The following is a 13,412-nucleotide window of genomic DNA, read 5'->3' as shown; positions in this document are numbered from 1 at the left end:
AAGCGCACAAGCTAGGTAGCCTAGCACAGGGCGAGATCTCGGTTACCTAAATCACCGAAACTGTAACGTATACGATCGACATAGGGAAGAGGAAATTTGTAAGCATAATATATCTTTACTAGTATAATTGTGCCTAAATAGCTTTCATAATTTATTAATGCTATTACCACCGGAAATGTCATTCTGCTAACTAAATAACACATGCATAACGAACGACAGCGTCCATGGCGCCTCCAGTGACTGGCCAAGCTCCAAAACACATTAAATTAAATTAATTTTACTGTGAAGCAGGAGCTAAAAAATTATACACTGTAAAGATTAAATACTCAACTTTCCAGAGGCAGAAAAAGCTGGAAATTGCATATTAAATCCTCTCAATAACGATCAAAAACGTTAGATAACAGGGAAAACCATCATGCGCAATCGCTACTGAAATAGGAATGAGCACCATCTTGGAGCCATGTAGTAGTATGGGAGGAAGGGTAACCTTGATAACAGCTCCCTTCAGTTTAGCCACTTTCCCCCTCGAAGCGAAAATGCTATTCGGGGTGAAGATTGCTATGTGTCGTATCAAGGTATACGTGCCCTGATTTTATGCGATATCCTTAAGAGAAATTTTAATATTTGAGCCAGGAGTTAGAATTCTGGAGACCTAAAGGTCAATTCTCTGGGAATATCACTGTAGCCAAATATCCCTTAGAAAGCTACCAATAGGAACCTTCCATCAGGATGACATGGCTTGAGCCCAAAAAAGATACTTTTTCATTGTACAGTATAAGCATTTAGAAAATCTAAATTTTCTGGAATAAGATTTGAAAATCTACCCAAAGTTATACATATTCATTGTAAATTCATCGTACAACAACTCTCATTTTAGCTTACATCCGCCTGGCCACCATTTTGAGGCAGTAATTGATGGAGAATTCAAAATAAACTCCTGAGCCTCTGGGTCATATGTGGCTGTTGTTTGAAGGCCACGTAAAAATGTTCCATGACCAATCTCTGTCTGCAAGTTTCAAAATAAATGTTAGTCATTTTGTATCATTGATACAAATCTATATTGTACAGTTCAGTTCTATATTAATGTCATCATACCTAATTAAATGTGATGTGACAGACAAATAAAATTGAGTTGAGATCTCAAAGGATGGTTCTAAAGTTCTTAGCATTGCCCCTTCAGCCACAGCTGGTGTAATTTAAGCTTTTAGCTTTCATCTTCTTCCTTTAATTTCTTTTTTCTCGGCTGTCTAACTTCTACAACTCTACTCTGCTCAAATGTTCAACTAGAGAACAAATCCTTTGGGAAAGCCTATAACTGTCAAGAAATGTAACCAGGTGGGAATGTTAGACAAAATTTACCTGTATATAAATAAGAGCTGAAATATAAAAGGTACTTAGTGAATCAATTAACACAGTACAGGATCCCCATCTCAATTCCAAATAGATTCATGTTGCCTCTGACTTTCAGCTCAATAAAAGGATGTTACTTTCAGGTGAAGTAATGTATTGAGTTTACATATAAGAAACATACAAACTTCAAAATGTTTAACGTGTGCATTCTCATAATACTGTAGATCTATTACTTTTACCAAACCAAGGTAGCTACTTGGGAGGGCGTAAATCATCCACAGAGATGTTAAAATAACTATCATCTTAGTGTGGATTTTCATTAATTTATAAATGGTACCTGAGCTTGATTTAATGTCTTCAACCTAAATTGATCTTGTGGATGAACAGTGATGGCTTTGATTTTCTATCACTTTTTTCAGAAGGAATGTAGCACCTGAACTCTTTAAAGACCTTGAATGTGAGTTTATAATAGCTATTCTAATGAACTTGATGAACTTGTATGAAAAATTTAATTTTGTTTTAAAAAATCACATGCATGTATAATACAAGCGAAATATGTTATTTTTATTAATAAAATAAATTTTTGAATATACTTACCCGATAATCATGTAGCTGTCAACTCCGTTGCCCGACAGAATTCTATGGAGGGATACGCCAGCTATCACAATACTAGAAGGGGGTGTATTTACCAGCGCCACCTGTGGCCAGGTACTCAAGTACTTCTTGTTGACACCTCCTCAATTATTCCTCGGTCCACTGGTTCTCTATGGGGAGGAAGGGAGGGTCGATTAAATCATGATTATCGGGTAAGTATATTCAAAAATTTATTTTATTAATAAAAATAACATTTTTCAATATTAAACTTACCCGATAATCATGTAGCTGATTCACACCCAGGGGGGTGGGTGAAAACCAGTGTACAAGATTAAAGGATAGCTAAGTATCCCATATTTCATATAATCAGTTATCCACAATAACAATGAAATAATAAGTACCTGGTAAGGAAGACGACTTGAACCGTTACTCTGCCTTTAATAAGATCGTCTTCCTTACTGAGCGCAGCGTTCCTCTTGGGAGGCTGAATCAACTCAAAGGTGCTAAAGTATACAGGGCTGCAACCCATACTAAAGGACCTCATCACAACCTTTAACCTTGGCGCTTCTCAAGAAAGAATTGACCACCCGCCAAATCAACAAGGATGTGGAAGGCTTCTTAGCCGACCGTACAACCCATAAAAAGTATTCAAGAGAAAGGTTAAAAAGTTATGGGATTATGGGAATGTAGTGGCTGAGCCCTCGCCTACTACTGCATTCGTTGCTACGAATGGACCCAGGGTGTAGCAGTACTCGTAAAGAGACTGGACATCTTTGAGATAGAATGATGCGAACACTGACTTGTTTCTCCAATAGGTTGCATCCATAACACTCTGCAGAGAACGGTTCTGTTTGAAGGCCACTGAAGTAGCCACAGCTCTCACTTCATGTGTCCTTACCTTCAGCAAAGCAAGGTCTTCTTCCTTCAGATGAGAATTTGCTTCTCTAATCAGAAGCCTGATGTAGTAAGAAACTGAGTTCTTAGACATTGGTAGAGAAGGCTTCTTGATAGCACACCATAAGGCTTCTGATTGTCCTCGTAAAGGTTTTGACCTTCTTAGATAGTACTTAAGAGCTCTAACTGGGCAAAGTACTCTCTCCAGTTCGTTCCCCACCATGTTGGACAGGCTTGGGATCTCGAACGACTTAGGCCAAGGACGGGAAGGAAGCTCGTTTTTAGCCAAAAAACCGAGCTGCAAGGAACATGTAGCCGTTTCAGATGTGAAACCTATGTTCCTGCTGAAGGCGTGGATCTCACTTACTCTTTTACCTGTTGCTAAGCACACGAGGAAAAGAGTTTTTAATGTGAGGTCCTTAAAAGAGGCTGATTGGAGCGGTTCAAATCCTGATGACATTAGGAACCTTAGGACCACGTCTAGATTCCAGCCTGGAGTGGACAACCGACGTTCCTTTGAGGTCTCAAAAGACCTAAGGAGGTCCTGTAGATCTTTGTTGGAGGAAAGATCCAAGCCTCTGTGGCGGAAAACCGCTGCCAACAAACTTCTGTAACCCTTGATCGTAGGAGCTGATAGGGATCTTACGTTCCTTAGATGTAACAGGAAGTCAGCAATCTGGGTTACATTGGTACTGGTTGAGGAAAAAACTGCATTGGCCTTGCACCAGCTTCGGAAGACTTCCCATTAAGACTGAAAGACTCTGAGAGTGGATGTCGTCCTTGCTCTGGCAATCGCTCTGGCTGCCTCCTTCGAAAAGCCTCTAGCTCTTGAGAGTCTTTCGATAGTCTGAAGGCAGTCAGACGAAGAGCGTGGAGGTTGGGTGTACCTTCTTTACGTGAGGTTGACGCAGAAGGTCCACTCTAGGAGGAAGAGTCCTGGGAACGTCGACCAGCCATTGCAGTACCTCAGTGAACCATTCTCTCGCGGGCCAGAGGGGAGCAACCAACGTCAGCCGTGTCCCTTTGTGAGAGGCGAACTTCTGAAGTACCCTGTTGACAATCTTGAACGGCGGGAATGCATACAGGTTGAGATGGGACCAATCCAGCAGAAAGGCATCCACGCGAACTGCTGCTGGGTCTGGAATCGGAGAACAAAACAAGAGGAGCCTCTTGGTCATCGAGGTAGCGAATAGATCTATGGTTGGCTGACCCCACAGGGCCCAAAGTCTGCTGCAAACATTCTTGTGAAGGGTCCACTCTGTGGGGAAGACCTGACCCTTCCGGCTGAGGCGATCTGCCATGACATTCATATCGCCCTGAATGAGCCTCGTTACCAGCGTGAGCTTTCGATCTTTTGACCAAATGAGGAGGTCCCTTGCGATCTCGAACAACTTCCTCGAATGAGTCCCTCCCTGCTTGGAGATGTAAGCCAAGGCTGTGGTGTAGTCGGAGTTCACCTCCACCACCTTGTTAAGCTGGAGGGACTTGAAGTTTATCAAGGCCAAATGAACTGCCAACAACTCCTTGCAATAGATGTGAAGTGTCCTTTGCTCCTGATTCCATGTTCCCGAGCATTCCTGTCCGTCCAGTGTCGCACCCCAGCCCGTGTCCGATGCGTCCGAGAAGAGACGGTGGTCGGAGGTCTGAACAGCCAAAGGTAGACCTTCCTTGAGAAGAATGCTGTTCTTCCACCACGTTAGAGTAGACCTCATCTCTTCGGAAACAGGAACTGAGCCCGTCTCTAGCGTCATGTCCTTTATCCAGTGAGCAGCTAGATGATACTGAAGGGGGCGGAGGTGGAGTCTCCCTAACTCGATGAACAGGGCCAGCGATGAAAGTGTCCCTGTTAGACTCATCCACTGCCTGACTAAGCATCGGTTCCTTCTCAGCATGCTCTGGATGCATTCTAGGGCTTGGAAGATCCTTGGGGCCGACGGACAAGTCCGAAAAGCTCGACTCTGAAGATCCATACCCAAGGAGACAATGGTCTGGGATGGAACGAGCTGAGACTCCTCAAAATTGACCAGGAGGCCCAGTTCCTTGGTCAGATCCAGGTCCATTTGAAAATCTCCAGACAGCGACGACTTGAGGGAGCTCTTAAAAGCCAGTCGTCTGACGGAGCCGGACACAAGATCATGATACTGCTGCACAGTCTGTAAACTGTCAATCATGGGCAAGCGAGGAAGTACAGTGACAACCCGAATCTGTCTAGACTGTCTGGGTCGTACAGACAACTCCTTAACGGGTTGCTGAGGTTGCCGCACTGCGTCACAACAAGTCCCTTCTGTTGGTTGTTGAACGTCTTCCCCGTGACACATTGACTCCGTAAACAAAAAAATCCTCTAACAAGGACTAAGCTTGGACTGCATGTCATGCAACACAGCTCAAGGTCTATGGGAGCAGGTGTGGTAACAGACGGGATTAGCGGCTGAAGTGTAACCATTACCTTCCCTGTAAGCATGTTATGCTTAAATAAAAGTCCATAAGAGGTTATGCAGCTAAAGGCTCCCTCCAAATGACAGAGTCCTCAAGGGAATATCAGAAGGAGGGAGAAAAGAACTTTCTCATCTACAGGGACCTTATCCTAGAAAAGCTAAGTTCTCTGAGTGAGAGTTCACTGGTGCAAAGCAGCAGACTAGAAGGCAACGTTATGAAACTGCTTGACAGTCTAGTGAGTTGGCAACAACCCAAGATGTGCTGAGAAGCATGCGGTAAGGTATGCAGAGCATGATGTATGCAGAGTATGCTGTATGCAGAGCATGCTGAATGTAGAGCATGTTGAATGCAGAGCATGCTGAAAGCAGAGCATGCTGAATGCAGAGCATGTTGTATGCAGAGCATGCTGAATGCAGAGCATGCTGAATGCTGAGCATGTAGTAAGCAGAGCCTGCTGTAAGCAGAGCCTGCTGAAAGGAAAGCAGAGCGTGTGCATGGCGTTTAACATTTCTCAGAAATTCCATGACCAGTGCTAGAGTGCTTTATGCATGCTTGCATGGGGTTTAAACCATGGTATGCTGAACAGCAGAGTCAGAACGAGCTGGAACAACAACAGAGGTTTCCTCAACTTGATGGAAAACCTGAGGTTCAGACTGCATAGGCTGAACAACAGACGAAGCAGAAGGCAGGTGCAAGGGTGAAGGAGGTTGACTCCTAGCAAGAGTTGCACCCAAGGATTGCACCAGCTGAGCGGAGGACGGAGGCGGAGTAGTCCGTTCCTGTTCCTGAGAGATGAGTGGAGCATGAGAAGGTTGAGGCTGCGCAGAACAAGGTAAAGTTCTAGCAAGCTGAGGCTCCTGAGGCGCAAGTGCATGGTGTAGATGAGCTTGCCTAGATGAGGGTTGAACTCGGTGCAGCGCTGGTTGAGCAGACAGACTCACGGAGGGGAGAGGTTGTTGTACCCCAACCGAGAGTTGCACCACTGGTGGAGCCGCAAGGGGAGGAGGAGGAAGAGTGTAACTCTCCTGATCCCAAAGCAAGGGTGCCTTAAAGAAGGCTGAGGCTGAACAACACTGTGAACAGCAAACTCCGAAAGTGGTTCAACATCGTACGCCTGGCAGAAGGTGCTGCGACCAGGCGGAGCAGGTGCAGGCTGGGCGAGCACAGGCGGAGCAGGTGCAGGCTGGGCGAGCACAGGTGCAGCGAGAACAGGAGGAGGGAGTGCAGGAGGTGCAACACTCTCAGCCCGACACTCACGCATCAAGTCCGAAAGCTGTGCTTGCATGGACTGTAGTAGAGTCCACAACAACATACGCCTGGCAGATGGTACTGTGATCAGGCGGAGCGAGTGTAGGAGGAGGGAGTGTAGGCGGAGGCGGAGGAGCAACACTCTCAGCCCGACACTCACTCATCAAGTCCGAAAGCTGTGCTTGCATGGACTGTAGTAGAGTCCACAACATCGTACGCCTGGCAGATGGTACTGTGATCAGGCGGAGCGAGTGTAGGAGGAGGGAGTGTAGGCGGAGGCGGAGGAGCAACACTCTCAGCCCGACACTCACTCATCAAGTCCGAAAGCTGTGCTTGCATGGACTGTAGTAGAGTTCACAACATCGTACGCCTGGCAGATGGTGCTGCGACCAGGCGGAGCAGGTGCAGGCTGGGCGAGCACAGGCGGAGCAGGTGCAGGCTGGGCGAGCACAGGTGCAGCGAGAACAGGTGGAGGGAGTGCAGGCGGTGCAACACTCTCAGCCCGTCACTCACGCATCAAGACCGAAAGTTGTGACTGTATGGACTGCAGTAGAGTTAACTTGGGGTCGGCAGACACTAAGTTCTGCTGAGGTAAAGCCTTAACAGCAGAGATCTGTTGTGGCAGAACCTTACTCCTCTTAGTCGGAGTGTAATCAACTGATGACTGAGGAGAGTCAGAGCTAACCCAATGACTGCATTCGGGTTGTGAACTTTAACTTCGTACGTCTGGCATAGGTCTGGACTTAACGTTTAAGAAGTCTTGAGACCTGAGACCAGCGTTACTCTGCCTTTATTTTCTCCCCTAATCTCTTCTGCAGACGAGCAAAATAAGGGCTCAATCGTCTGCAGGTGGGAGTGACGGTCTCGGTAAGACACGCCCACAACCACCGAGAATACTTCTGTGCGCCGATCAAGGCCTGCTGAACCCTTATGCCCTTCGACATTGCTTCTCCCCTGGGCTTGGGAGCTTGCAAGAGGTCCCGGACTGGGAGGACGACTGGCGCGCACAAAAGTACCCTCACGCACTAATCACTTATCACTTTGATTTCTGTTTGCACTTATTTCACTGAACTCGAAACTTTAAGTGGTTTGTACCTGAAATACGCAATTCTATCCTTTCTCAAAGTTAGTAATTGCGACAACAGAATTACAATGTAACAGAAAAATCTAATGAAAGATAATTCAGTGGTTGGAAAGAGACTAAACACTAGATTACTCTAGAAACGTTTAGTTTCTTCCCCTAAAGAGACTAGGGAGAAGAGCAAAAAACGATAACGACGTTACTCGTACGCCTGGCAGGCTTGAATGAAACGTTTATCCTATTTCTCCCTCCGTCTCTATCTCTCTCTCTCTCTCTCTCTCTTGACTTAGAACCTGAGAGAAGAGCCCAATCATATATATCGTTAAAACATATTATTGTTAAAGGAAAAAAAAAAAACTGAAAAGTTCCTTTATTAGGATCAAAACCATTAAGTTAAGAAAGAATGAACAAAACGCTAGACACGGTTACTCTTACTGCAACGTGAAACCGTGAACATTCTTTCTCTATCGTAACGATAGAGTGCAAGTTGAACGTTCTGAACGTCAACAACTGCAGAGACAAAACAAAACGTTAGTTCAACTTTGAAAACAGTACGAGACTATCAAAGAAATTCTTTCAAAAACATTAAAATAGCATAATATGTTAACAGGTAAAACCGAAATGACGGGCTCAAAGTTAATTAACTTCGGTAAAAGACCGTCTACTATTAGGAAGGTCGAATATAAACAAATATAAAAATTAATTTTAATGAGTTTATAATAAAAGGAAGTTAATCGAGGAGGCCTATAAGAGGCGGAGAGATATAAAATAAATCTATAACTTTTGTTAAGCAAATTTAAGAAAGAGAGTCTATACTCTCTTAGACACCAACACTTCCGTCTAAGGGAAGGGTCGGCCATTGAAAGGTGAACGAGAGTTCATACTCTCTCGTCACCAAAATTAATCAAATTAATTCCAAAAGCTAACTAAGCTAATATAGAAGTTTCCAGTAAAGCGACAGCCGAAATCAAAGAGAAATACTTCACCAAAGTCGTGAAAATACTCCAAGAACATAAGCGTATCCCAGAATGTCTTGCCGGAAGCACGACAGAGGAATAATTGAGGAGGTGTCAACAAGAAGTACTTGAGTACCTGGCCACAGGTGGCGCTGGTAAATACACCCCCTTCTAGTATTGTGATAGCTGGCGTATCCCTCCATAGAATTCTGTCGGGCAACGGAGTTGACAGCTACATGATTATCGGGTAAGTTTAATATTGAAAAACGTACAGTACATGCAATTCAAATGAAATCCTACTATAAGCTAACCATACGCACATTATTTTAGTTTCAAGTTTTATTAAAAAGTGTAAAAAGGTTTCACATGTTCTCAAAAAGATTAAGTTAAAAATCTTAGTAGAATGCATCCATTAAAAGTAACTCCATGGATTAGGCAAGAAAGAAAATATGATACCTGAGCATATGTTCCAATTATTTCTCCAGACCAGGCACGACCAACCCACTCTCCTTGCTGTTCTAGTGTTCCTTGACCAATAAGACTAGGAAGAAACATAACAAAATGCACAGCAAGAGGGTTGCCATCCTTGCACAGTGCAGCTCCAACTCCCGCTCCCATGAGCATCCTACAAATGCAAGAAATATTTTACAAAATGTATGGTAAAATCTACAGTATATAACATACAACAGAATATCATGAAAATTATACAAAATAAAAAAAATTTAAAAGTTCTTTAAAATAGGATATATCTTTAGCAGAGCTGTAGCAGCTACTGAATTCTTTAACGAGGCAGTTAATAACAGATGGTGTACACAGATGAGTAGCCCTACCCACTCGCCTGTTGGAGACTCCACTTTTGAACTTCAACTTAGAACTGAGGTGGGAAGTTTGATTTTAAAAGACTCGGGTTTGTATAGCTTAAAAAAAATACAAATCACTTGTAAAATTATCTTTTCTTTCTAAGCCTATACATACTTTTCCTCCTTTAAAATAGGTAGATACACCAATTGGTGGGTCTGAAGTACCTCTAGAACGAACGTTATCTTACTTCCCTATACAGAAGCAAAGATGATTCCAGCATCCAACTGATGGGATGACTAGTACATTTTCAAAAGAGGGAGCCCTTCCCCAGAAGGGGATAACAGTCCAGAATTATATTCCTGACGTATGATGATCAATGGGTTATATATTCCACCATCCTTCCCTGGTTCTGGAAGGATAAGGGAAATATTTCTCTAGATTCTAAAGAATGGAGCTCAAAAGGGTAGCAAACCAACATCAATTCAGACCACGTACAGTCAAGCCTCGTTATTCATGATAGTCAGGTTACAGATTCAGGTGCGATAAGCGAGTTTTCACGAATAAATACTACACTAGGGTGGCACTTGGGATGGTCCTCCTGTAAAGAGAGGAAAATTAAATGAGTATGCGGTAGTTTATCTTACTTGGTAAACTATATAAATATTATTATTAATATTATTGCATTATAGTTTAGGATAGACAAGCTAGAAAAGAACTAAAGAGAAACACATACTTGTATTTCCTGTCCAGTCAATTGCTGTGACCTCCCCCAAAATTAAAACCTAGAGTTTTCCTATTCAGGAAACCAAAGGGAAGGGTTCTAACCTCTAGAGGTAGATAAGTGTAACTTAACACTGGCCTTTCCCAGGTTTTTAATAATGTGGGTCAATGGTAACTGATAATCTATCAGTCTATTGAAAGAAATCTTTCTTTCAATATATAATGGTCTCAACAAAAGACTGTGCAAGGATACACAGAGTATGTTGGAAAATAACTACTGTACAATATATACTATAGTTTTCTGTCTGCAGTATGATCTATACTGCAAATATACTGGCTACTGTATACTCATATACTGTAGCACCTGGCGGCACGATCCAGCCAGGGAATGAAGGGTACTTTATTAAATGTTTGTTAACAATAAATAAGGGTGTAAGTACTTCATCTTACTGCCTTCCTCCAGAAGAAGGGTTCAAATGGAAGGGGAGAATGTTACTGCCTTCCTCCAGAAGAAGGGTTCAAATGGAAGGGGAGAATGTATCATTCAGGCTTCCATCCAAACACAAACCGTTGTCGGTCACTGCCGGCCGCTGGTATGTGGATGGCAGTCTGAGAGAGGACTGAAGAACACTCTATAGAATAGGGGTCTCCCATCGGCAGCCGGCACAGCTTTTCCCGGAGCCTTACGTCCATAAGAGAAGGCTGAGCGACTAAACAGCTGCTATGTAGGAGCCCCGGCCAGCCCCACAACCCGCCGGCAAGCGACGAGATTGTAGGACGACGGCCAAAGGGTTGCGATGGCTAGGCCATCGCTAAAGGACAGAGGGAATGCTGTAGGGAAAAGGGTCCTGTATGAAGTGTGGAAGGAGGCGGCAGGGTTGACGGTCCTACCACACAACGAAGAAACTGTTTCAATATCGGCGCAGTTCTAGACGGCAAAAGAATATCTATTCTTCAACCTAGGGTCTGCCAATAGAGTTAAGAGGGAGGCGGCAGGCTTGCTGGCCCCTCTCAACCTAGAAGAAACATCGTTTCAGTGCCGGCGCCACCCTAGGCGGCAGAAGAATGTCTATTCTTCAGCATAGGGTCTGCGAGCATAGGAATAGTCTTCTAGACCGCAGGGGAGAAGGTAGCTGCATCATACAACCACTTCAAGTGCGGCCTAGGGAGGTCTAGCCTCCTATGCCGGCAGCTGAGTCCGGCAGGGGAGTGACTACTCAGCCTGCCACCCAGCCATCGGCAAAAGACTGAATACTCTGAGGTTCTGTCCAAAACCCAAAGTCGGCTATCTGAGGCCAGGGAAAAAGACAGAAAACACTAGCCTAGTCAAGCCGGAGTGTCTACTCAATAGCAAGACCAAGATAGGGTTGTAGCCTATGGCTGCACTAAGAGGGAAGAAGTGATTACCCTTAAATCTCCACTGGAGACGAGTATCAATTTATATAATAATTTTAGGAGATATCTATCTCCGCCTGAATTGATAAATGACACACGAGAGTACACCGGGAACATGTTTGAAAGTATACTAAAGCCCTAGGCTAGTAGCCTAGTGCCAGGCGAGATTCGGTTTCCTTAATCGCCGAAACTCTCTCGTATACGATCGAAGAGGAAGAGGAAATATATGCAATCAATATATCTTACAAGTATAACTTGCCTAAATAGCTTCATATTTAATTACTATTAAAACTAGGAATGTCATTCTACATCATGCATGAAGGTAAACTAAAGCGCGTAGGCTAGGAAGCCTAGCGCGGGCAAGGTTCGGTTACCTAAATTGCCGAAACTTTAAAGAATACAATCGGCATAATATATAACTTCCTAGAATATATAACTGAATAGCTTCATAAATATCCATGCTATTAAAACCGAGAAAGTTGTTCAGGCTAACTAAATACAGTAACACATGCGTTATGAACGACAGCGCCCATGGCGCCTCCAGTGAAGGCAAAGCTCCAACTCTTAAAATTAATCTAATTTCACTGTGAGGCAGGAGCTAAAATCTATATACTGTAAAGATCTAATACTCAACTTTCCAGAGGCAGAAGAGGCTGGAGATTGCATAATAAATCCAGAAAAACCAAAGCGTAACGAGAGAGCAACAAAGAAAATCACCGTGCAAGACCGCTACAACTATAGGAATGGCGCACTGGGTTGACTACAGCGTCATCTAGATACTCTATACTGTAGTAGTACGAGAGGAAGGGTGCCTTGATAACGGCTCCCCTTCTAATTTTGCCACTTTCCCCCTCGAAGCGAAAACGCTATTCGGGGTGAAGATCACTATGTGTCATATCAAGCATACGTCCCCTGATTATGCGATATCCTTAAGAGAAATTTTAAGGATATTCGTGCCAAGAATTAGAATTTTGGAGACCTAACGGTTAATTCTCTGGGAATATCACTGTAGCCAAATATCCCTTAAAAAGCTACCTACAGGAACCTTCCATCAGGACGACATGGCTTGAGCCCAAAAATGTTCTTTTGTGGTCAATCTATTGCTAACTTAGCAGCAACATTTGCCTTTTCATTACCAGCAACATCAACATGAGTAGGAATCCAATAACTTCCAACATTAACGCCTTGGGTTATTTCATTTTCAATTTCAATGCTAGTTGGTTCCTATGTGTGTAACCCTTTTAGGCCTTCTATGGCCCTTCTTCAATCAATATAAATGACAAACTCATGATGCACCCTATCTTCAATTATTTTAATAATGTCAATTTCTAATAAAATTGCAGTTAGTTCAGTGGTGAATATTGATGCTTCACTAGACAATGACAGCTGACTTGTTTTAGCTGAGGACACTGCAGCCCAGCCAGCACCCATAGTGAGGAAAGGTGGCTATGAAGACTGACAGCACTGAGCTGGGAGTTCTGTCTTGGACAGAAACAGTCTTTCTACTTCCTTGAGCTTGATGATCCAATCGTCTGAAGGAAAAGACTTTCGCTGCTGCCATGCCGAGTACTGTACTTCAACTGCTGCTTGCATATGAGATTAGACTCCTCCCAATTTATCACAGTCCCCAGATCTTGACAAAATACAAGAAGTTGCTCTCGATCCTGTAGCAACTGCTTTATGGACAAGGCCAGGATCAGCCAATTATCAAAATACGTACGTGAACTCCTGAAGAGCAGTGCACAATTCAAAGCACAGAGTCTTGAACTGGTACATAGAGGGAGATGCAGAGGTGATTCTGAGAGGACTGATGAATTGGTACTTGGAATTACACATCCCTCAGATCCACTGAAAGCATGAGGTTGAGGTCTTCTCTGATGGATTTCAGCCCAGAACATACTATTTCCATCCTGAATTTGGTTTTTTCACCAGGAAGA

At 43.7% G+C, this 13,412-nt stretch overlaps 1 protein-coding gene across 2 annotated transcripts in view; it reads right to left on the bottom strand.

Moving 5' to 3' along the window:
- The window catches only part of LOC137623158 (acyl-coenzyme A oxidase 1-like), a 120,666-nt gene that overhangs the window by 85,588 nt on the left and 21,666 nt on the right, over positions 1-13,412 (bottom strand). For both annotated transcript variants that reach the window (XM_068353858.1, XM_068353865.1), the window contains exons 4-5: positions 9,016-9,184; positions 883-1,006 (exon numbers count right to left, since the gene is read on the bottom strand). In XM_068353858.1, coding sequence (XP_068209959.1) covers positions 883-1,006; positions 9,016-9,184 — 293 coding nt within the window. The remainder of the gene's footprint in view (positions 1-882; positions 1,007-9,015; positions 9,185-13,412) is intronic.

The sequence above is a fragment of the Palaemon carinicauda genome, chromosome 2 (assembly GCF_036898095.1).
Source record: "Palaemon carinicauda isolate YSFRI2023 chromosome 2, ASM3689809v2, whole genome shotgun sequence".
Lineage (NCBI taxonomy): Eukaryota > Metazoa > Arthropoda > Malacostraca > Decapoda > Palaemonidae > Palaemon > Palaemon carinicauda.
The sequence above is the reverse complement of the archived record's forward strand: the minus strand, read 5'-3'. Positions and strand labels throughout refer to the sequence as shown.